Below are 25,198 nucleotides of genomic sequence, written 5' to 3'. Positions count from 1 at the left end.
GTACGCGGGGCTCTCACTGTTGTGGCCTCTCCCGTTGCGGAGCACAGGCTCCGGACGCGCAGGCCCAGCGGCCATGGCTCACAGGCCCAGCCGCTCCGCGGCATGTGGGATCTTCCCAGACCAGGACACGAACCCATGTCCCCTGCATCGGCAGGCGGACTCTCAACTGCTGCGCCACCAGGGAAGCCCAAAGGTGATATAACTTTAAGAATTATTCCCACACTCTCCAAATAATACACTTCTAAACCACTCATTTAATATTTTTAGTACTTTTTAATCATCAAATGACAACACAACAGGAAGTAAATGTTTAAATTAAACTGATGACCCTTAAGATTAGAATCATGGCTAAAAGTATAAGTAAGTATGACAAAAATTGGTCCTTTATTTTTCTTGACAGTTTCAGTTTCATTTCTGTTCTTTTCTCTTCATTTATTCAGTCAGTCATTCCCTTTACACATTCAGCCATCATTCAAAGATCCCTTTTATATGCCAGGCATCATGCAAACATTGTGTAACACAGACGAAACAGTCAAGTCCCATTCTCAAGGCAGTGGCTTCCAGGCCAGGAGTACACGGTACAGTGTTACACATTAGAATGTGCATCATGATTTTTGGTTAGAAAAATACGATTACCTAAAGGATTAATTTCAGGGGTTATTTGGGCCTTGCTTGTTTCTAGTGTGCTCTGATTATAAACTCCCCGTATATTTACAATAGTTTAAGAAAGCCTCTTGTTGAAAGGGCTAAATAACCTCAAACAGAAATACATTCGGGCAACAGAATTTCCTCACCTTGAGTTTTAAAATATTTTTTACATTTTGTACCTAATGTAGTTTTACCTAGTTTTCTACAAAGTTCTCACTTTTTAAAAAAGCTATCTCATTTTAAGGATATTTGGCTTCAAATATGTGCAGCAAATAAAACAAGTCCTATGAAAAAAATCAATGACACCTACAAACCCTTTGTTCCACTAGAATAGATTTTATCATAGTTAGGGAATATATAACCATTACACTTATTAAACCTGTTATTTTTTCATGAAGAAATAATATATTGGCATCTGTCCTCTCTACCACACTTACTAAGAATGGAAACACAACCAAAACTTCTAAGCACAACTAAAACTTGCTGAATTGATATTTGAAAGCTAATAACAAACTGGAAAACACTCCCTCATAATGATCACATCCATCCATTCATCTAAGCACTGAATTCTTGAATAAGAATTTAATTTACAGAAAAAGGAATTGAAATTTCTAGTTATAAAAGCTGGGAGGCTGGTCTTGGTAATATACAGTCTCAAAACTATGACTTTTTTTTCAAAAGAGAAATAAACATTTTAGAATAAACTGTGAGAAGGAAAACTGGCTGAGGAAGCTATCTGGACAGATATGAAAATAATGTAAACTAGCATAGCTACTATACCCTCTGTGTGAATGTTTTCCTCTTCCTGAACAGATCACAAGCATCTCTGATGCCAAAGCGCATTCCTAGACCCCTCTTGATTCTCAGCTGCCCCAGAACTCAGATGAGTACCTGAGAACGTTCAATACGTGCTGCTGAACTTACTTGGGATAGGTACTGCTTGCCTAATCTACTTTAATTGATTATAGGAAATCAACAGGGAGAGGTCAGAAACTAAAATTATGAGTTTATAAATTTTATTTTTACCTTCAAAACCAGAATTCAGAAGGTGCTCCCCCAGGTCACAACCAAATACCCTTTCTTTCAAGATCCCACGCTGCTTCAACTTCTGTTTTGTTGGACGAGACTTCATGAATGTCCGTAAGAAAGTAATGAGCTTGCCGTGCTTTTTAGATACTAAAAAATAATAATAAAGAGAAAATACCTTAGTTGGGGTAAGAGGTCACATTTTTACTTAGTGTGAAAAGAAATGCAGATCTCAATAGCTGACTACAAAATAATCTATTACAAGTATACTTTATATTCTGTAGGAAATTTTCAGCAGAAGTTGAAGAAACAGTTGCTTTACAAATAATATCAGGGTTTTGCATGTTCTTCTCACCAGCCTGTGATCTTATTTGATGGGATTGTGAGCAAACTGAAGTATTATAATTTGTGACTTCTTTAAATCAAGCGTGGTAAACCAGCCATCTTCCCAATGCTACCCAAGCGTGCTACAGGATAACTGGGACCTGAGTTTTTATATTGCTTTGGAGATCTTCATGGTAAGTAAGACTTAAAATGGTGTAAATTTAAAAACTGCATTTCTAGTTAATTTCTAAAGTATTTTATTTAGTGGTTAGAAATTTTCATGACATTTACAATCTGGAAAGTAAAACTGAAAAAATAAACAACTCCCTCGGGGCTTCCCTGGTGGCGCAGTGGTTGGGAGTCCGCCTGCCGATGCAGGGGGCGCGGGTTCGTGCCCTGGTCCGGGAAGATCCCACATGCCGCGGAGCAGCTGGGCCCGTAAGTCTGGAGCCTGTGCTCCACAACGGGAGAGGCTCACGTACCGCCAAAAACAAACAAACAAACAAAAACCTCCCTCTTTCTCATTGCATTATGATATAGATCACACTTGTCAAACTAATGGCTATGTAAGTACAAGACACACACACACATAAAAAGCATTAGATTTTCTATTAACATTCATCTGTAGTCTACCAAATATGTCACCTTAAATCCTTTGTAGATCAAGGCAAGAGATAAGTAAATTACATATAGTAAGATATTTCCACTGACTTATATGTTAGAAAGATAATAGCGAAAGATCTGAAAGCAAACAAATCCTTAGAAAACTGACTTTTGCTGAGAAGTGTAGCCTGCAGGGAAAATTACTCTAGAAGTCAACATACAACAAATTACCATAAGATCAGAGATTAGCTGCAGGATAGAACACTAAGCCACATGGCCTCAATCCTCCTACTCAGTTTGTATATGATTACAGGAGTCTTACTGAACCCTGCTACAGTTTCTTGAGGGAATCCAAATCATAAATCCCTTGAACTGATGAATCCTCCTGTAGGAATTCTGTGTACTGAGATTAACTTGTGGCCTAAATGGACCACTAGATGGGTTACTCTGACCAGATTAAACACTCTCTTTACATTTTGGGGGAAACTCTATTTACAGGCTTAAGCATCTTTTCTATGAACTGTACAAAGGTGATCAACTGTAACTGGCCCATAACTGAGAGGTTTCGTGGGACATGAGCCTTTCAGTGCTAAAACCAGGAAAGTCCTGAACAAACTGCGACAAGGCAGTCACCCTAGACTGTACACAGATTAAAGAGGAAATTTATTTTTTCTATACCAATTAGTTAAAGTTTACTTAGAATCGTCAGTATAATTTTGAAGCTATCTCTAACATGCTGTGACACTCTGGGTAAATTACAACCTCACTTGTATCTGAGATCCTTGCTACAAAGTTAAATGACATGGTCTCTCAACTGCTGAGACATTTATAGCACATTGGGGTAACTTCAGAAGTATGTCACACTTGTAATATTAGTATATTAAAAGTCACTGAACTTGTATGAGTTTTATTCTCCCCTAGTCGCTAGCAGACTGTGTGTTATGAATCTTTGTTGTTAAAGTGTGGCCATCAAACCATTTTTGTTCATTTTTGAACATTCTCTAACAAACTTTAAAATAATTTTGAGAAGATTAATGAATAAAAACAAATGAGTTTGCTTTATGGTAATTTAATATTACATTTATATATTTGGAAGAATTTTAATTTCTATAATATTCAATATTTCTACCTGGAAACAGGGTGTGTCATCAGTTTTCTAAAGCTATTATATCTCGCAGTAAAGTTTTCTAATTTTATGAAAAGACACATTCCACATATTTCTTGCTAGGGATACTGCTAAGTATTTTACCTTTTTTTTTTTTTTTGCTGCTTTTGTAGAATAATAGTTTTCTTCAATTACAGTCTTAACTGGTAGTTACTGGTATACTGGAAAATTATTTCTTTATGTATGGCTCAAATCTGATCATTTTCTAAACTCCCAACAATTTTAGGAGAATTTTAGTTGATCCTTTCGGATTTCATGGATATATAACTGTGTTAAAGCAAATATGGCAATTCCATCCTGTTTCTGATAAGAATAATTTCTGATTTCTTTTTCAGATTTTAATAATTAACCAGAACTTCCAAGACACATGCTAAAAAGTAGGCATTTGTACTTTGATGCTGAATTTGATGAAAATATCTGTTGGATTTGGCAACTGCATATGATGTACATGAGAAAGCATTCTTTTAGTCAGATTTCCAGGAATGCTTCAAAGGGATGGGAACTGAATTTTAGCTATTATTCATTTAGCAACAAACATGTAAGTGCCTCCTGTACCTCAGGAACTGAGAGTACAGTGGGCAACAAGTGAGACAAGCTCTTGCTGTCAGAGCTTACTGAGGAGAGAAGGAATGAACAAATAATAATACCCATATAGCCGGCATTTATTTTATGCTTAGTTACATGCCAACAACTGCATAAGTGTTTATATTTATTAACCATTCATTTCTCACAGGATCCTGTAAGGAAAATACTATTATGACCCCCTTTTTAGAGGAAGAAACTCAGGCACAGAGTGCTAAGTAACATGTCTAAGGTCATGGAACCAGGATTAAAAGTCCGATGGTCTAGCTCAAAACCCAAGTTCTTAGCCACTATATGATACAGCCTAAATTAAGATAGCAAGGTAATTTCAGATTGCTCTTAACTGCTAGTAGGAAATAAACAGAGTGCAGTAATAGTGATGAGAAAAAGAAACTATTGGGTGGGCCAAAAAGTTCCTTTGGTTTTTAAGTAAAAATAAAAGACACATTTTTCACCTTCACCAAGAACTTTGTTGAAAAACATATTCACCGTTTTGTTCTACTACCTTCTGCCATTTTTCAGGCAACTTCATAATTCCATCTTCCCAAAATCTTTTATCTTTTTGAGCAAAGAACTGTTCCAGGTACCTTTTATAGTCTTCCAGGGAATTGAAATTTTTCCCATTAAGAGAATTTTGTAAAGACCGAAATAAATGGAAATCCAAAGGAGCAATGTCTAGTGAATAGAGCAGATGAATCAGAACTTCCCAGCCAAGCTGTAACGGTTTTTGCATGGTCATCAAAGAGACATGTGGTCTTGCATTACCCTGATGGAAGATTATGCATTTTCTGTTGACTAATTCTGGACGCTCTTTGTCGAGTGCTACTTTCAGTTGGTCTAATCGGGAGCAGTACTAATTAGACCTGTTGGAATGAATAGTTTCGTTTTCTGGAAGGAGCTCATAATAGAGGACTCCCTTCCAATCCCACCATATACATAACATCACCTTCTTTGGATGAAGACTGGCCTTTGGTGTGGTTGGTGATGGTTCATTTCACTGGCCCCACGATCTCTTCCGTTCCACATTATGGTACAGTATCCACTTTTCATGGCCCATCACAATTTGTTTTAAAAATGGAACGTTTTCATGATGTTTAAGTAGAGAATCACATGCAGAAATACGGTCAAGGTTTTTATTCACTTAACTTATGTGGAACCCAACACATCAAAGCAATTAACATAACGAAGCTAATACAAATGATTTTCAGCACTTGATTTGAATATTTTGAGTATGTCAGCTACTTCCCGAGTGGTATAACCTTGATTGTTCTCAATTAATGTCTCGATTTGATTTAATGTCTCGGTTTGATCACTATCAACTTCAACTGGTCTACCCGACTGTGGAGCATTGTCCAGAGAGAAATCTCCAGCATAAAACTTCGCAAACCACTTCTGACACGTTCGATCAGTCACAGCACCTTCTCCATACACTGCACAAATCTTTTTTTGCGTTTCGGTTGCGTTTTTACCTTTCTTGAAATAATAAAGCATAATATGCCGAGAGTGTCACTTTTTTTCTTCCATCTTCAATATTAAAATGGCTACACAAAAATTCACCAATTTTGATAAGATTTTTTTAAATGAACGCTGATATGACAGCTGTCACAATACAATCTAACAAAATTGTTTCGAATGAAGTTAAAGACAACTAAGCGCTACTAAAGCCATCTTATGGAAAAAACCGAACAAACCTTTTGGCCAACCCAATACCTTGATAAGGTGGTCAGGGAAGGTCTGAGGAAGTCATATATGAACTGGAAGATGCAAGTGTAGTGAACAAGGAAGACTGTGTGAAATGAGGCTGAAGAGGTAGGTAAAGGCCAGCACTAGGGGCCATAATACAGAGTCTGGATTTTATGCAATGAAAACACACTGAAGAGTTTAAACACTTTAGAAAGGTTACTTTAAAAATAACCCAATAGGTGTATTAGAAACCTAAATGTGCATTAACAGCAAACTGATTGAATATTAATGGATACATCTGTGCAGAGGACTGCTGTTTGGCTTTTGTTTTTTTTAAAAGAGGATCTCTACCTATTGATATGAAGCAATCCCCAGAATATATTAAGTCAAAAAGGAAGGTAGAGAACAGTATATTTAGCATAAGAAAGGATATGGAATAAATACATCACACACACATAAATTCATAATATATAATAAACACATGTATGTGTGTACATAAGAGCTTAGTTTTGCAAAGAGAAATACTGGAAGGATAAACCAGAAATGAATAATAATGGGTAAAAAAAATGGGTGGGGATAAAAAATGAGACTGTTCTGAATATACCTTTTTATGTAGTTTGACTTCTGAATTATGTTAATGTTCTTTCTACACGTTCAAATATAAATTTAGAAAGTTAAAAAAGCAAATCCTAAGATTGGAAATAACCTAAGAAATGTATCTAATGATATATCAAATTGGTAATACTGTCAACAGAGAGAAAATATTTTAAATGCCTTGTCAACAATAAACTAACTGCACATGATTACCGGGATATATTCTAGGGACGAAACAACTACCAAGTAATATTTAACTTCTTTCAACTGTGTGAGAGAAAGCAGATACAATAATAAAATAAAGGAATTTAAGAAAAAATATCCCTAATGTTAGCTATGAGTTGGAAATGTGAACATGAACTCAAAATTAAAATATATACACATTTTCCCTAAGCTCTAGCTACTGAAAAGGCTTAGAAACAATGACATTCCAGTTGCATGAACGCCTTTAGTCTCAGATCTGGATTTCTAAATATCATTCCCTAACAAAATAAACCAGGACTCCTTGGAGAAATGCCTGTTTGCAAGTTGATAGCAAGCAAGCACAAGGTGAGACTGCGATATTTTTTTGAGACAGAAAGCAGGGGAAGCACCCACACCCATCAGGAGCCATGTCAAAAGAACTGAGTTGAATGGACTCCCACTGGCCAGCTTTGGGACGTCATAAAGATTTGAATATCATGAAGAACGACTATGACTTCTTAAAATACTCCCCAAAAGAAAAGAAGGAAGGGAGTGACGATTTTCAGCATAAATGGAGAGAGAGCATTAAAAAAACCTGCCATGATAGTTTGCCATATTGAACTGGGCTCTCTGCAAGTAGAGAGCAATAGGTTTATTTCTTTCACATCAGTTGGCAGTATCGTATCTCGAATTACTGATTGAAATTAATTATATATTAACCAGGAAATACGTTCACAATTCAGCGATAACTGTTAAGGAAATAGATTTGTATTCATGCTCCTCCGACCAAACTCTCATACACAATAAAATTACATTAGTCAGAGGGCAACCTGGGTAGAACTGGACTTTCCAGGACACCTGGTAGCTTTGACTGTCTTTGGTGTTCTAAGTTTGGCTCAAGAAGAAGGAAAGCTGGCTATCTTTTCCTGTAGGGTAAAGACCATTCATATTTATTTTTCCTAAATAATGACATAAGACTCAAGTAGGAGCTTGCAGTATGACACAAAATTAAGACCAGTGGAGAGTGTCATTAGCAACTCTGTGCCCCCATCTGGCACTTGTGGGTTCTGGGAAATTGTGCTGATATGCGCATAACCTGGCTTCTACTCGGCGTGGCCACGCTGCTTCTGTCACCTTTCTAAAAACACTACTAAATAAATTGGGAACTTTAAACCTAAACTTGTAATGGGAATGAGGGGTGGGTGTGGTCTCTTCCTGCCAACCTATATCCCAATGTGAGATACCAAAATAACTAATATTCATAATGGTGACTAGACATGCAATCTTAAATAATTTCTAAGTCTTCAAAGAAAGATTGAACTATGTTCTACACAATTTTAGTGTTGCTGCTATTGTTATTACAACTGGCATTCCAATTTAGAGATAGTTATGGTGAAAAACTCTGGCATCCATAATTAAATAATCAATTACCTATTGAGATAGACAAATTTCATTGCACTGGAAATTTAAACTAATAAAAATACTCAATTTAGTTCCAAATTTGAAGATCTAACAACACTTCCGAATATAAATGTCTCTTCATATTAATTTTTTCTTCACTTAATATTTTCTTCCCATTTCTTAGACAATAAAATGGCTTTTGGACACTACACTGCCCCCACCCATTTTCTTATAACAAACTAGTAAACTCCTTAGTAAAACTACCTTTCGAGGAACAGAGTACGGAATACTGTCAATGAAATCAGGAGACTTCTCCTGAGGAAGGGAGAGTGGGGGACTGGCTTTAGACAGGTAAGTGCCTATAAACCCACTTCAGCAAAGGAACCTTGGAATACAGTGTAAAGTGTGTTAGGGTTAAGGTCCACCAAATATGGTGGATCAGAGAAATGAAAATGATAACAGACATTTCCACAGATAAAAAATACAACACAAAACAGTACTTAGACAAAAGCAAATCATACCACTGTGTATTCAAATTCCCTACTCTAGGGTTAAAATGCAACATGTGCCACAAGGCTACCTTCTTCCATATCATTTAGACAAGATTTCATGCTTGCAATTGCTTCAAACTTGACACAAACGCAACCAGACCAGTTCTTCCAGTAGTTAAAAGCTTTAGCAGTATGACACACAACTTACTATCTCCAAGGTAAATCTTTATGATACCAACAACCAGTTTATAGGGGTACGGTGAACCTTGACATGGAGAGGCAGGGCACCAGGAGTTTCTAACTACACAAGTATAGTAGTTCTCCAGCAAATCCTAAGAATTCTCCTTTTCTCATAATACTTCACTTAAATTCAGAGTTCTCTAAATTGGGTCTTAGAAATCTTCTAGACTGACGTGAGAGAAGTCTGGGCTTGAAGTAATTTCTCAGTAAATTAAATTAAAGGAAGATGATTTGTGTGAGATAAGAGCCTTGGCATTAGGTTTATTTGATTATATGCATCAAGTTCTAAGATCTGTAATGAATTCATATGGCCAAGCAGACAGAGTGAGAGGGTAGAGGTGGGATGCATAATACCTGAGGAGATTATCTTGGTTAACCTAAGGTATAATAAAGTATGAGTGTAAGGTTTACATGTCCAATGGATTTTCACAATTGAACACAATGTCCTGCCTTTTGCTCAAATTTTTACAAACATAGATTAGATGACCATTTGATGGAAATTTAAGAGACTGGAATAGAAATACAGGCAACTGGACTCTGGGATATTTAAGGGTCTTTATAACCTCTCAAATTCTGTCTCTGTTGCATACTTTGAAATATTTTATGTTAAATAAATATGAAAAGATTCAAATTTTAATACAAAATTCCATAAACTTGCTTTCATTTAACGCACAACAACATATATATTCATACCAATAGATATGGAGAAAGGACTTTTCTCTAAGCAATGTCAAATTGATTTTTCCCTTACTTTGTTATTATATCCACAGACTAGTTTTCTAAAAAAAATTCTGCTCTTCAAGATCAGCCAAGATGGTGTAGAAAGACTCTGAGCTCGCCTCCTCTCACGGGCTCCCCAGAATTACAACTATTTGCAGAACGATCATCGATGAAAAAGACCAGAACCTACCAGAAAGGATCTTCTACAACTAAAGATATAAAAAAAGAACCACAACGAGACAGGTAGGAGGGGTGGAGTTGCAATACAATCAAACCTTCAGGGTGGATGAACCACAGCAGGAGACTAGTAATAACTACGGAGCTTCTACCAAAGAAGTGAGGGGTCCAAGCCTCATGCTGGGCTCCCCAGCTCAGGAGTCCTGCACCAGGAAAACAAGTCCCCAGAGCATTTGGCTTTGAAGGTCACCAGAGCTTACTTTCGGGAGTCCTGGAGGGTTGGGGGATATAGAGACTCCACTCTTAAAGGGCACACAGAATCTCACACACTCCGGGAGCCAGGGCAGAAGCAGTGATTTGAAAGGAGCCTGGGTCAGACCAGCCTGCTGATCTTGGAGAGTCTCTCCGAGGCAGCGAGCAACTGCAGCTCCCCTGGGGACACAGACACAGGTGGTAGCCATTTTTAAGGAGTCCGGTCTACCATGTGGACACTGGTCCTGGCAAGCACCATTCTGGAATCCTCCCTCTAGCTTATCGGCCTCAGGACCCAGCCCAGCCCCCAACCCATCAGCCTATAGGCGCCAGTGCCGGGGCGCAACAGGCCAAGCAACTAACTGGGTGTAGAAACAGCCTCACCCACCAACAGACAGGCTGCTTAAGACTCCCAAAGCCCACAGCCGCCCCTAGACACAGCCAGGCCCACCAGAGGATCCAGGACCCGGTCTCACACAACAGTGCACAGACAATAAACCTGGGACCCCCAGGGACCTCCAGAAAGAGACCCTGGGACCCAGCTCCAACCACCAGAAGGCAGGCAGCAGGCCCAGCATCCTCTGGGCCTTGGCCTCATCCTCCAGCCAGCTAACACAAGTTCTGGGACATCCCAGCCTCCACAGCCAAGGGCGCCAGGAAGCAGCGCTACTCACCAGCCATCTGATACCAGCCCTAGGACCCCTGGGCTCTGCAGCCAGAACCCAGGACCCAGCCCTGCCCTACAGGAGGCCAGCACTAGTCCCAAGACCTGGCTTCACTCACCAGTGGGCAGGCAACAGCCCCGGGATCTCCTGAATCCTGACTCTGCCCCCCAGTGAGCCAGCACTAGTCCCAGGCCCCCACAGGGTTCCACAGTCAGCCTCTTGTGACCCAAGCCCAGCACAAAGCTCTGGTGATGAGAGGGGAGTTCGCTGCTGGGACGCCAAGGACACCTACAAAAGGCCACTTCTCCAAGGCAGGGAAATGCAACCAACCTACCAGATACATATAAACAAAAACAACAAATATTTTCTCCCATTCTGTAGGTTGTCTTTGATTTTGCTTATGGTTTCCTTTGCTGTGCAAAAAAGCTTTTCAGTTTAATCAGGTCCCATTTGTTTATTTTTGTTTTTATTTCCATTACTTTAGGTGATGGATCCAAAAAGATATTGCTGCGATTTATGTCATCATTTCCATGCATGTTTTTATACTTTAGCTGTACATGTATACAGCCATAAGCAATATATATTATCATTTTGCATGTTTTTAAAATTTGTAGAAATGGAATCATACTATACCAAACCTTCCTCAAAGTTATCTATTTTGAGAATATATAACTGTGGCTCAGTATATCCCTTTTAATTGCATTATAGTATTCCCCTGTAAGTATATACTACAGCTGTACTCCCATTCTGTTGACTGTCATTCAGAGAGTTCTGAAGTTTTTGTTATTACAATCAGTACTGCACTGAGCAATCTGGTGTCTCCTGGCACAGCTGAGAGAATTTCTCTGGCACTCATGCTGAAGACTAGGACAACTGGGCTGTAGAGTATGTACTTTTCAACCCTATTTCAACTCTGCTAGAATATTCTCTAAAATGATTTACCAACATAACCTTCCCATAGGGTGTACTTCAGGATTCCACTCTTCATTTCTCTGTCCTATTCAGTTCTGTCAGACTTTTTCATTTCTATCAATCTGATCAGTATTATTATTCCACTTTAAAGTGCACTTCTGTGCTTGCTAATGAGATTAGGCATTGTTTCATGTTCATTGGTCATTCAGTCTTTCTCTTCAGTGAAATAACTGTTCACATCCTTGGCCCATTTTACTATTTGGTTGTCTTTTTCTTACTGATGGGCAAGAATCTTTATATAATCGGGAAACGAGTCCCCTGTCAGTTACTTATGTTACAAACATGTTCTCCCAGTCTTTGGCTTATCTTGTCTAAATTTCTAATCACGTCTTTGTGTATGGTTTCCATGCTTTAAGATATCTTTCCCTACCCAAGGTCATAAACATACTGTCTTATTTCTTTTAAAGCTTTTATTTCCTAAACCTTTTTCACTTGAAGGTTTTTAATTGCCTTTGAACTTTTCTGTATGTTTAGGATGAGGCAGAGATGTGATCACACTACTTTTTTCTTTGCGCACAACCAATTAGTTCATCACCTTTTACTGGATAATTCTTTCTCCATTGATTTGTAAGGTTAATTCTTACATGAAAAATGTGTATAGTATGTGAGGGGTCTGTTTCTGTGTTCTCTCAATCCTACCAGTCTCTCTTCATCAATTCCTCACTTTCTTAATTTCTAGCATTTTATAGGTCTTAATACCTGGAAAAATAAGTCCCTCCACTTATTCTTCAAAACTGCCTTTACATTTTTTGTTTTGTTTTGCAGTACATGGGCCTCTCACTGTTGTGGCCTCTCCCGTTGTGGAGCACAGGCTCCGGACGTGCAGGCTCAGTGGCCGTGGCTCACGGGCCCAGCCGCTCTGCAGCATGTGGGATCTTCCCAAACCGGGGCATGAACCCATGTCCCCTGCATCGGCAGGCGGACTCTCAACCACTGCGCCACCAGGGAGGCCCTGCCTTTACATTTTTAGCCCTTTACTCTTTCATATAAATTTTAGCATCTGCTTCTCTAATTATAGGAGGAAAAAAACTTTGGGGAATTCGATTGAAGCTGCATTGAATTACAGATTATTTTAGAGGAAAACTGACTTCTTTTCAATATTGAGCCTTCCTGACCATGAAGACGGTATATCTCTCCATGTATTTAAGATTCTTTTATGTCCTTCAGTAAGTTTTTCTAGTCTTTCTCCATAAAGGTCTTACTTACTTTTGTTATAGCTATTCTTAGGAAACTTATGATTTTCATTGCTATTGTAAATGGTACTATTTTCTAAATGAGAGTTTCTAATAATTTATTACTGGTATATAGAAACACAATTAGCATGGTGTGACAGACTACTGAGGTTCCAATCATGCCTCTGTGACTTCTAGCTGTATGACTGTGGACAAGGTACCTAATTCTCAGACCTCATTTTCCTCATCTATGAAAAAGTTAAAAACAGTAATTACCTAATAGGATTGCTGTGAGAATTAAATATAAAGCACTTTTTTTCTGCTGGATAGGAAAAAAAAACCTTAATAAATATTAGGTACTCTGTTGTCACTGTATTATTTATCTTTCATTCAGCAACCTTGCTCAACTCTGTTAATACTTCTAATAATTTGACAGTAGATTCTTCTGGATTTGAAGACAGTCATCTACAAATAGTACATATTTATCCCTTCCATGTCTTTTTGTCTAGTTTCACTGAACCTTGAATAAATGATGATCTTGTTCTTGACTTCAAATAGATTGTTTCTTATGTCTCACCATTAAGAATAAAATTTTCTTGGGTTTTTGGGTAGAAACCTTAAATAGATTTAAAAAACCCCCTATTGTTAATTGCCAAGATACATAAAATGAACAAGTATTGACCTTTATCAAATGATTTCTCTGTATCTATTAAGATAATCATTCAGTTTGTTTTGTTTAGTTTTTAAGTTTTGAACGTGACAAACTAGATGCACTTTTTTTTTTTTTTTTTTTTTTTGGGTACGGGGGCCTCTCACTTTTTTGGCCTCTCCCGTTGGGGAGCACAGGCTCCGGACGCGCAGGCTCAGTGGCCATGGCTCACGGGCCCAGCCGCTCCGCGGCATGTGGGATCTTCCCGAACCGGGGCACGAACCCATGTCCCCTGCATCGGCAGGCGGACTCTCAACAACTGCGCCACCAGGGAAGCCCTAGATGCACTTTTAAAGTCTTGCTTTTATACTCATGTGGTAAATCTCCTTTACTCCTACTTGCCCTGTATCCATTGCAGGGATGTAAATGAGTACGAAAGACTGGAGAAGGTAAGTGGCAACTTAAAAAACTAAAGCCTTAAGCCAAGGCAAGAGTCCCTCTTAGAAACTGTAAAAAACACAGGGATTCTGCAAACATATTAGAAGTGTCTTTCAATAAAAGAACACAAACATAAAATTCTGCAGGGTACAAGTATAGACAAAGAATTCTAAAAACAGGAAAACTGTAATAGGTTGCTGATGCCTTAAATAGCAGCAAAGAAATATGACATAGATTTATATTTACATTCTTAATCAAAGAGCTGAAGTGAACTGTGTTACTCAGCATTTTCAAATTTATTAAAAGGGATATTGGGAAGAGATGCCAAAATTAACTTATTTTTAGCATGTCCTGAAAGGATCTGTCAGCAACTCACAAACACAGCTTTTGAACCAGTTTAGTCAGCACTCATGCTGGGAAAAATATGATATAATATTTACTTAGTTTATAGCCTTGAGTATATCAGTTAAATTACTTTTAAACTAAACCAACAAAGCTTTTATTTGAAAATAAAAGGACTTAGAAATTAAACTGATTCACTAGAGTAGTAATTTGACAAACTTTTAAAGAAAAATTTCTATATGAGCAAGATTATATGTTACTCAAATATTAAACCAACTGAACTAAAAACACTTTTTCCAGTAACTGAAATATAGAACCTTTGATAACTTTTCCTTTTTCATAATATAGAAGAGCTTTAACATAAATAAAGCAAAAGGATGAATAATGATGTAAAGGGAGTTCTTTAAGCCAATGACTGAAAATACACATGAATGATTCTGATGATGTGTTTTGTTTGTTTTGTTTTTGCAGTATGCGGACCTCTCACTTCTGTGGCCTCTCCCGTTGCGGAGCACAGGCTCCGGACGCGCAGGCTCAGCGGCCACGGCTCACGGGCCCAGCCGTTCTGCGGCATGTGGGATCCTCCCGGACCGGGGCACGAACCCGCGTCCCCTGCATCGGCAGGCGGACTCTCAACCACTGCGCCACCAGGGAAGCCCGATGATGTGTTTTTTTAGTCTTACAAAAAACACCATCCAAATCAGAGTTAAAGAGTTTCTTGCAAACCAAACTCAGAGTAGGTTTTTATTTGATGGAGTAAGGACATATCTAAGAAACTCTGTCACTGACTCTATTTTTCTCTCTGTAAATCTTCTGGTCTATCTTGCTAGATCTGCCCTTTCCCTGGCTCCACTCACTGGCCTCTTCCCAGTGCTAAAAAAGGCAAGATGAAGAAAAAGACTGAATCCTAAACCAGATCTCCAATGAAAACTGAAGGAAAATACAGAAATTTCAGTAATATCATAATACATGATACACTATTGTTTCTTTGATTTATTTGCTAGCAAGTCCCTGGTGAACACTACAATGGCCATTTATAATACTGCTTTTACTAGAAAGTGTCATATACTTTCTAAAGATTAATTTTTGAACTATGTTTCAGGAATGCACTGTAGTAAGAGAAAAAAAGGTAAATAGTATCTATACGTTCTGAATTTCTGAAAACTTATATTCTACCAGGTTGATACTCAAAATGCAAAATCCTCACTGTCTCTCTAGGAACTACTGAGTTTTCTTCTAATTTTTAAAGCAGGAATAAAGCAGTTTCAGCCTTGAGTTTCACTGATGCCCCCCCACCCATCCCAAAGTAGATGTCAAAGAAAATATGTAGATGTCAAAGAAAATATGTAGATAAGCTTGAGTATTAAATCTTAACGTACTGTTGAAGTTATTATGGAATAAGAAAGTAGAGAATCATTTTTGATCAATATGTTATAAACAATTTCAGAAGTAAGAGAAAAAGCACAGCTCTTTAACTGATGTGTGTAACAACTGCCAGGGTAATATCTGGGGCCAGCCCAGGGATGAGGTTCTGGAATGTGGATGACTGTAACAATTTTGATATCTGTACATTCCAACCTCAAAGGGAGGAAACCAGGTATTTGAGAAATGTCATGTACGTGCAATACTGAATTTAAAATAGCACTGACAGTAATGGCTCTTGTTTGAAAATTTGTAAAGCTACTAACAGTTACATAAGTCAAATAGGCTTCCATTTACTCATAAGAGAGAAGAGGAGGCACTTCAAAAGGCATTACTGAGTGGAATGCAAATGGATGACACTAATAGATATAGAAAATAAATCTGTAGTAAATTTTAGAGAAGAGCTTTTCAGACACAGAGGAGATGCGAACAATTCATCTGGAAAAAGAGAAGCAGAAAACTGGCAACAAATTGCTTCTTCAGAATATCCAACACAACTCTTACGTGGAATAGCATGCCTGTGGTCAACTAAAATATTTGAGTATTTGAATAAAAATGTCTCTTTTTCAGGGTTAAGAATGAAACCAAAGCAACCTCATGGTGTTGCTCTTGCTAGAGCAGGACATCAACAGTGATAAACCACAATGGGCGTGCTATGTTGAAGCTTTAAAAATCATAGTTCCCTTGGGAAAATGGGCATCAGGTTACAATAAGACATTATTTACATGATACATTTACTGTTCTCAGAGCTACGAATTTCAGAAACGAACATAAAGGCTTTGTGACCACCTAGAGGGGTGGGCTAGGGAGGGTGGGAGGGAGAGGCAAGAGGGAGGACATATGGGGATATATGTATACGTATAGCTGATTCACTTTGTTATAAAGCAGAAACTAACACACCATTGTAAAGCAATTATACTCCAATAAAGATGTTAAAAAAATAATACTAAAAAGAAGGCTCAAATTTAGCTGATGTGATTTTAGGGTAATATAAGTAAATTTTACATTTTTCCTGCTAAAATTTTAAATTTCCTGCTAAATTTTTCCTGCATTTTTGATTTTTTAAAAAAATAAATTTATTTATTTATTTTTGGCTGCATTGGGTCTTCGTTGCTGAGCACGGGCTTTTCTCTAGTTGCGGTGAGCGGGGGCTACTCTTCGTTGCGGTGCACGGGCTTCTCATTGCGGTGGCTTCTCTTGTGGTGGAGCACGGGCTCTAGGCGCGCGGGCTTCACTAGTTGTGGCACGTGGGCTCAGCAGTTGTGGCTCATGGGCTCTAGAGCGCAGGCTCAGTAGTTGTGGCACACGGGCTTAGTTGCTCCGCGGCATGTGGGATCTTCCCGGACTGGGGTTCGAACCTGTGTCCCCCACATCGGCAGACGGATTCTCAACCACTACACCACCAGGGAAGCCCCTGATACTGATTTTTATTTTAAAATTTTAAATTATAAATTAAAACAATAAATGTGATTGGTTTTGTTCCTCAACTCTGTACAAAAACAAAGCAAGAATTTTTTTTTAACTTTACCCCTTTAGTTATATAAAAGACTCTGACTAATTTCATTTCTAAATACAGAACAGAAAGATTTGCATTTTAGCAGAGGAGAGTAGGAGGAAACATGAGGTGCCTATAAATTCCTGACACTAAAGGATTCTAATACTAGAGTGGGTTATAATAAAAAGACTATAGAAGCCTCTCTGCTAAGAATTTTTAAATGATCTAAGCTCTTATTTTTCCAGGATGAACTAGTACTATTTGATGTGAAGCTTAAAAACTAGTACTATTTTAAGAGAACAGTTATTTATAAATTACAATAACTACATATTCTCAGGAATTCAGTAACATGATAAAGTTCTAGAAGTCTGAACATGTAGAACCTTAATCTTAACAGTGTGAAAATACTTTTCTTGAAATTCTTTCTTTCTTTTTTTATTAGATTAAAATGTAATCATATTCAGTTTGATGTCAAATAACCCTCTGCACTTTATGAGGCTATGAAGTTTGGTGTGGAACACTGATACGATCAGGGTGGGTTTTGTTTGTTTTTGTGGGTTGTTTCTCCCCACTCCCCACCCCAACATTTTCTTTTGCAGGAGCTGGAGGGGCAAAGCTCCATATTGGAGGAAGACAGAACTGATAATAAGAACTCTTTATTTAAAGGCAGAAGTCTTAGAAGCCTGCCCTACAAAAGACCTGACCTTTGGCATGAGAAATAAGAACATGGACCTTGCAGTCAGACCGACCTAAGGGCTTGAATCCATTCTCTAATCACTTCCCAATTTGCAAGGTCTTGAGCAAATGACCTATTTAAGTCTCAATTCCCTCAAATACACAATGAGAATGACTATAACAATACCATCACTCGGGGTTACTACAATGCTTACATGAAATTACATATGCCAACCACTTAACTCTGCAAGTGTCAATAAACAGGAGTTACTTCACCACTATAATTTCTCTGAACACTTTCAGAATCTTCCACGGTACAAGGCTAATCAGACCCTGAGTCAGCTTTCCAAACCAGGTTTGATCACATCTGGTTGTACCTCCTAAATTCAGGGCTGAGATCACTAAGGAAGGGTGCACACAAACACAGGGTCACTTCCTAGTTCTTCCCCCTCTAATTGTCTTATGTGTAAACTTAACCTAAGAAACTTTAGATTTCTGCTCTCTCCTACTGAATATCATAAAGTACTACATAATATGTTAAAAAAAGAGAAGTTACAGTCTCAAACCATTATCATATGAGCAACTAGTGCCTCTTTAAAAGTTGACAGTGAAAAAGAGCTCTAAATTCTGAGGTTCCCCCATTTGTGGTTTTGAAAATTAAAATATCAATATTATTTAAAGAGTAGTAGAAAAGAAAAATGTTCAGCTTCTTAACAGGACTAATCTGTGATTCAGAGAAAATTGTGGTCTCCATGTTATCTTAATGAAAAGCATTTATAACCAAGATCTGAAGAAGCACCATATAAATATGGAATACTACCCTAACGGTAAGAAAATCTCTGCAAGACGAGAAAAGAGTTAATACCAACATATCATGGATAGAGACAGTTATCCGTACTAATGCCAATGAGGGAAAAAAAGAAAAACAATATCTGAAGATAAAAGTGCAGAAGGGTTACTTCTTTGTGCTAATTTGAACAGTCTCTTTATACAGTCTACCAAATTCTTTATGGTAAAGCAGTGCTGCCTATTTTCTATTAGTCAATAACTGAGATGCTATTTACGCAGCAGGGAAAAAATTTTAAATATGATATATACTTGTTGCTTATGAAACAAAGGTATGTTCTTTTAAACATGCAAACTTTTGTACCTTAACCTGAGGTCTAGAAAGCATTAAGAAATAAGCTGATTTGAAATTTTAAAATGAGTATTTCCTAAAACTAGGAAAGTAAGAGATAATACCTACGTAGTACGATCTACTTGAAAAAATGATCATCCCTCTACAAACATGACAAACCTTAAAGCTCAATTATTCAATTTTCTGGATAACTAAATAATTAACCACTCACCTAAAAGCAGCCAAGGAAGCATGTGCCCAAATGTAATATAAAAATAGTCTCAGTGAAATATTCTGAGTATTGCTGGGGTCAAACATTTGAATAATTGATTGAGATGTCCTTACCTCTTGCTGTGGCACAAGTTTTAGGATCAACAATTAAAATTACTCCAGATGACTGCACTTAGCAGTAGATTCGACAGGATACCACCGCTCAGCATTCCATGCAAAAGTGTGCCGAATGAATCATGATCACACTGGCTCAGACCTTATCCACCACGGGATAACTCCAAGTCAAAGCTTCACGGCACTCTGAGGTTCCAGCTCTGCTTTCGGGCCCTGTTTCTGCTTTCAGCAGTTTTCTTGGCCCTGTTTCTGGTCTTTAGTCAAGCCGAGCAGCTTGTGTGTGCGAGAGCGCTGCTTGGAGGAACTTAATCCTCTCTCTCTGCACATCCTGCTTTGCAGCGCAGGAGAACTGCCCCAGCCCAACCACACTTGCAGAACAGGCTTTACCAGTATGACTCCACCCACCAGCTTCACACAGGTGCATATTTTCTGCTCAGAATAACACCACTATGAAATTGATACTCAGTCTTTAATTTTTTAAAAAGTCACTTACTATTCAGTTGTTTATATCTGCTATCCACATGGGAGACAATGTATCCTATAAAAATGATGGTATTTACGCCCAAATAAAATAAGAAAAGTAACTGATCAAGCAGGAAGTATTGTCTGTAAAAGGCTGAGTCATTAAACTGGCAGCAACAGGCTAGGAAAACATGACTTTGAATATCTTTGCTGATAATGAGCTGTGACTGTTTTCTACTTAGACTGGCAAAAAAAATTATCAATTTATACTGCCTCTGTGTGAAAAATTCTGAGATTGGAATGCACAATTTTTTAATATGCAAATAAAAAGTTTTAAAACCTGAAAAGTTTTTTTTGGATTAAAAATCCAGAATTGTGCAACAGTATAATTCAACTATACTTCAATACCAAAAAAATCCAGAATTAATTTTTCCTGATTATGACCTCCTCCTTTATACACTGCCCCAGTGTTAAAATTGTAGCTCTACTTATACAAACATTGAAAAGATTCATTATTTATACTTAATAACAGTACTGCACTGTGTTAACCCAATTAGAATTAGTTGAAGAAATAAATGAATTGGAAGAGATTAACGTATTTTCTGTTCCAAATGACTTTTTACTAATACCAATGTAAATTCACGTTCACATATTTGTTTTTAGTAAATAAAATAATGTTACACGTGCCAGACAGATTTTAAGTACTTTACAGATAGTCTTCATTATAACCCTATGAAGTTGATTCGAATATTATTCCCATCCTAGACATGAGGAAGCCAAGGTGGAGGATTAAGCAATTGCCAAGGTCAAACAAGTAGGAATTGTTGAATTCAAGATACCCAGGGAGTATTTATCATGCACAGTGCCGAAATCTGCTACCGATCAAATGTATTCATTCCTTCCTTTCTGATCATAGCTCTGAATAAAGAAGTGTTGATAACTGGCAGGCCACAATAAGAAAAACAATGAATTGATGTGATTTCACAATCTGAAAGACCACAGAGAACTCCAGTGTGTGGCAGGAACAAAACATGTTAATTTTTACCGATGGAACAGCTGTGAATTTATGGATTTTGTTGAATAGGAAATGAGGCTCTTAAAGTTTATTCATGGTGGAGAAAGCAAAGCCACCCCTCCTTCTACCCCCCCCTCAGCACTGAAGACAGCAAGGGAGGGCAAGGGAAAGAGGAACGAGAGAGCGAAGGAAGGGGGAAGGGGAAGAGGAATCCCTGCTGTAGAAAAGCCATTTGGGGGAATACTCGGTACAACTTAACACATGAGCACAGAGAGGAATAAATAAATTCGACGGTAGTTTGCCTGAGTGCAGGAGAGTGACAAAATGACCCTCACCTGTAACCTAAAGGCTGCACTCTGTGCCGCATAAAAACACAAGGTAAGAATGAGTGTGTGCCAACACTGGTGAAGCTGGAGTGAGGTCTGTCAATCTAGTTCCCTGCATTGCGACAGTGCCGATTTCCTGGTTTTGATAATGTACAGTATAGTTATGTAGGGTGTTACAACTGGGAGAAGCCGGGTTTTGAGTATATGGGTCCTCTCTGTACTATTTTGGTAACTTCTTCTGAGACTATAATTATTTCAAAATAAAAAGTTAAAAAATATGGCTGACTGAAAAGCATTATGCTCTGTCTTCTAAAGACTGCTGATGGCACGGGAGAGGTCACCTGTTATTCTTCTCTTGTAGGAGGTTATCCTGTGAAGGACTAAGATGTATCCGTGTGGGCAGCGGGGGCAACAAGACAACTCGCTGGAAAGGCAAAGGCTACCTTCCAATCATTCTGTCATAAAAATTACCCGAATTATTCAAACCCTTGACAGTACGTCTGTAAATTCTGCCAGTTTCATGGCCAAACACATATCCAGAATTAGATCACATCTCACTCCTTCCACAGCTACCCTCCTGGTCTGAGCCACCAACATCTCTTGGTGGGCTCATCACCACAGCGTACACCCACGTCATCTCCTGTCCTGAACACAGCAAGCAAGGGGATCCTTTACGTAAGGTGAGGCAGGTCACACAGCTCTGCTCAAAACCTTCTAACGTCTTCCCATCTAATTTTAAATGAAAGCCAAAATCCACACAGTGGCACCGGAGCCCCAAGGAGAATCTGATGCCCTTTCACCTCCAGACCTCATCCTATGTCTTGACTCACTCACTGCTCCAGTCAAACTGGCCTTCCCACTGATCCTTTAACAAGCCCCGACACACACTCCCTCAGTGTCCTTACACTTGCAGTTCCCTCTCTGGGAAGCTCTTCCCCCAGGTAACGTGCGTATCTCTACTCCTCATCTCCTTCCAGTCTCTGCTCAAAAGCTACCTTCTAATGAGCCTGTCCCCAACCACTCTACCCTCCTTTGAAATTACAACCCCACATGAACCACATCCAGTACTTCCTAACCCCTGTACCAACCCCCCTTCTAGGCTTCATTTTTCTCCAGAGCACTTACCTACCTTAGTATATATGTATTGTGTTTGTTTGCCTCTTTCTCTCCCTCTCATCCCACTTAAATACCAACAACAAAATAACAATATTTTTGTCTGTTGTGTTCACTATTTTAGCCCTAGTACTTGGTATGCACTCAATAATTGTCTGATCAGTGAATGAACAAATACTAGAAATGATCAGAAATGGAAAAGCTGCTTTATTTATGGCAAGGATTAGATCGAGCCCACCCCTAGCACTGGCTAAAACATAAATGGGAGTTTAAGAAACATTTTTGATAATTACAGTGGACATTATTCTTGTTTATAATTATTAATCAACCAGTTTAAAACAAACACTATGTATAAAGGATACAAATTAATATAAAATAGAATATCTATCCACGAACAAAACAATCTAAGTGAAGAAGAAAGACACACAAAAAGTGAAGTATCAAATTCAAAATAACTCATTGCCATACACTATTTCCAAGTGAGTGACACAAAGAATAGCTACTGTAGGCTGAAATGTAGTCCCTCGTTATTCAAAACATAGTCTGTAGGACCAGTATTATGGAATTACCTGGGAGTTTCTTAGACATAAAGAATGTCAGGCCCCACCCTAACGAATGATGGTCTACAGTTTTTAACTCTCTCTCTCAGGCAGACTGAATGCACAATCAAGTTTGTGAGGCAGCAGCTTAAGGAGCCTTCGTGAAGAACAGAGTAAGTCATCTGAGGCAGAAGAAAGGTCACAGGCAGGGAAAGGGGCAGACCCAAAGTATAAATGAGTGGAGAATAAGGAAACATGCTCTGATGCTGAGCAGAGAGGAGAAAAGGAAAAAGCAGGTTACAAAGATAAGTGAGTCCTCAGTATTTATGGAGCATCTTAAATTCTAGGCTAAAGATTTTGTATATAATTCTGGCACAAAGGGAAATCACTGAGGTTTTCTGAAGTCAGGGATTACAAATTAAAAGCTGTATTCTAAAATTTTATTTTAGTAGTAAATATTAAGATAAAGTAACTCTACAGGCATTAATTGTGCATCCACTGTGCACGTATCCTGTGGGGGAGACAAGGATGAATGAGACACACTTGTCAATTGTGAGGAGACTGCAATTTCGTGAGCAAGTGGAACAGCTGCTGTTAGATCTGACTTGAGGACAAACAGGACACGGGCCTAGGGAGAGGCGGGCCAGGGAGAGACAGGCCAGGGGGAGACGGGTCAGGGAGAGGCGGGCCAGGGAGAGACAGGCCAGGGGGAGACGGGTCAGGGAGAGACGGGCCAGGGAGAGACAGGCCAGGGAGAGACGGGTCAGGGAGAGATGGGCCAGGGGGAGACGGGCCAGGGAGAGACGGGCCAGGGAGAGATGGGCCAGGGAGAGACGGGCCAGGGAGAGACGGGCCAGGGAGTGACAGGCCCGGGAGAGATGGGCCTAGGGAGAGATGGGCCCAGGGAGAGATGGGCCCGGGAGAGACAGGCCCGGGAGAGATGGGCCGGGGAGAGATGGTCAGGGAAACTTTCATGGACAAGAAGATTATGGCCTGAGTCTAAATACAAGGAAAATTTCAACTGGGCAAAATGGGGAGGAGGGCATTTCAGACTGTAGGAACAGTCGGTGCAGTAGGAGCAGAGGGAAAGCTATGACACCACGTGGTATGTGCTGAGGACACAGAAACAGAGCCCAGTGAGCACAGGGAGAGAGAGCAGAACGGGAGAACGGAAAAGGAAGATGGCCGGAAGCAACACAGTAAAGTAGTCTGGAGGTATGTTTTATATGTAATGAGGAACTATGGAAAGATGTATTTTAATTAATTAGAGAAGCCTTAGAAAGAATGATGGCTGAAACAAAATCAGCAAATTAAGTAGGTTCCTATAAGCACTTCTTTTCATCTTCCATTCAACACATCTTTTGCCCTAATATCTCTTCTGTTCATATACAGAAATACATTTTTATTTACTCTTGTTGTAATAAAACCAAAACATTCGTTTTTAGAGAGAAAACAATAAATTTTACCTCTATTCAATGTTCCATGGTGGGAAAATTCTGGGTTTTGAGTTAAACAATCGCAAATGAGTGTAATCCATCTGGTGCACAGCCAGGGCTGCCTAGGTGTGGACAGTGGTTACTAGGAGAGGTCAGAAGACTTCTGCAAGTTCAGCTCTGAAAGCTCAGGCACAGCGTGGAGCTTTCTGAGTCTCAGTTGCTCCACTAGTTAAAAAACTAATAAGAACCTGCTGTATAAAAAAATAAATAAAATTCAAAAAAAAAAAAAAAGCGGTGTGTGGGGGACAGAAATACATTCCGCATCCTTAGTACACTGCAGGGCTGTATCGAGATTCAAATTCCCAGTTAAATAACAAAAATACAGTATTCAAAAACTCTAAGGCAACTACAAATATGTGACGTTATGAATTTTCTGTTTTTCCCTGATGCAGAGTGAGAAAGTATTATCTTGATGTATCCCTTACCATGTATTCCGAGAGAAAACCACCCGGGCATTCTAGCATTTTGGAACTCTTTTAAGTCTTACATCAATGCCTCCTAGGGTACTGATTTTCATATCTGATTCTTAAGGTATTTGCCTCCAGAGTAATAAAGTAATGTGTTCAATGGGAAGAATATTCAATACAACATTCCATTTCAGGTAAGTAAACACCTGAACCTTTTTACTTGCTATAGAGTGGTCACCTCATACTAAAGTGATGTCAGGAAACATGGTTACAGAAGAGCAAAGTGCTGGACATTCAAAGAAAGAAAATGGAAATAATCCAGAAGTAAACAAATGAAAACAAAAGAAAAAAAATTATAATTAGGCAAAACTGCAAATAAAACAACAACAACAAAACACAAGATACTAGAGGACCGGTTTCCTAAAAGGATAATACAAGGACTTTTTAATTTCAAAATTA

General features: G+C 38.7%; 1 protein-coding gene across 7 annotated transcripts in view; it reads right to left on the bottom strand.

Annotated features, from left to right (window-relative positions):
* ARHGAP32 (Rho GTPase activating protein 32) overlaps positions 1 to 25,198 on the bottom strand; it is a 263,302-nt gene that overhangs the window by 33,581 nt on the left and 204,523 nt on the right. For 6 of the 7 annotated variants that reach the window (XM_027092877.1, XM_027092879.1, XM_027092878.1 and 3 more), the window contains one exon: positions 1,675 to 1,824. In XM_027092877.1, the coding sequence (XP_026948678.1) occupies positions 1,675 to 1,824 (150 nt within the window). Of the gene's footprint in view, positions 1 to 1,674; positions 1,825 to 19,381; positions 19,738 to 25,198 lie in introns of those variants that run through there. The other variant, XM_027092883.1, reaches the window with a different exon arrangement.

The sequence above is a fragment of the Aethalodelphis obliquidens genome, unplaced genomic scaffold (assembly GCF_003676395.1).
Source record: "Aethalodelphis obliquidens isolate GAN/ISIS:26980383/991018 unplaced genomic scaffold, ASM367639v1 scaffold82, whole genome shotgun sequence".
NCBI classification, from domain to species: Eukaryota; Metazoa; Chordata; class Mammalia; order Artiodactyla; family Delphinidae; genus Aethalodelphis; species Aethalodelphis obliquidens.
Note: the sequence above shows the minus strand (reverse complement) of the source record. Positions and strands in the feature narration are given on the sequence as shown.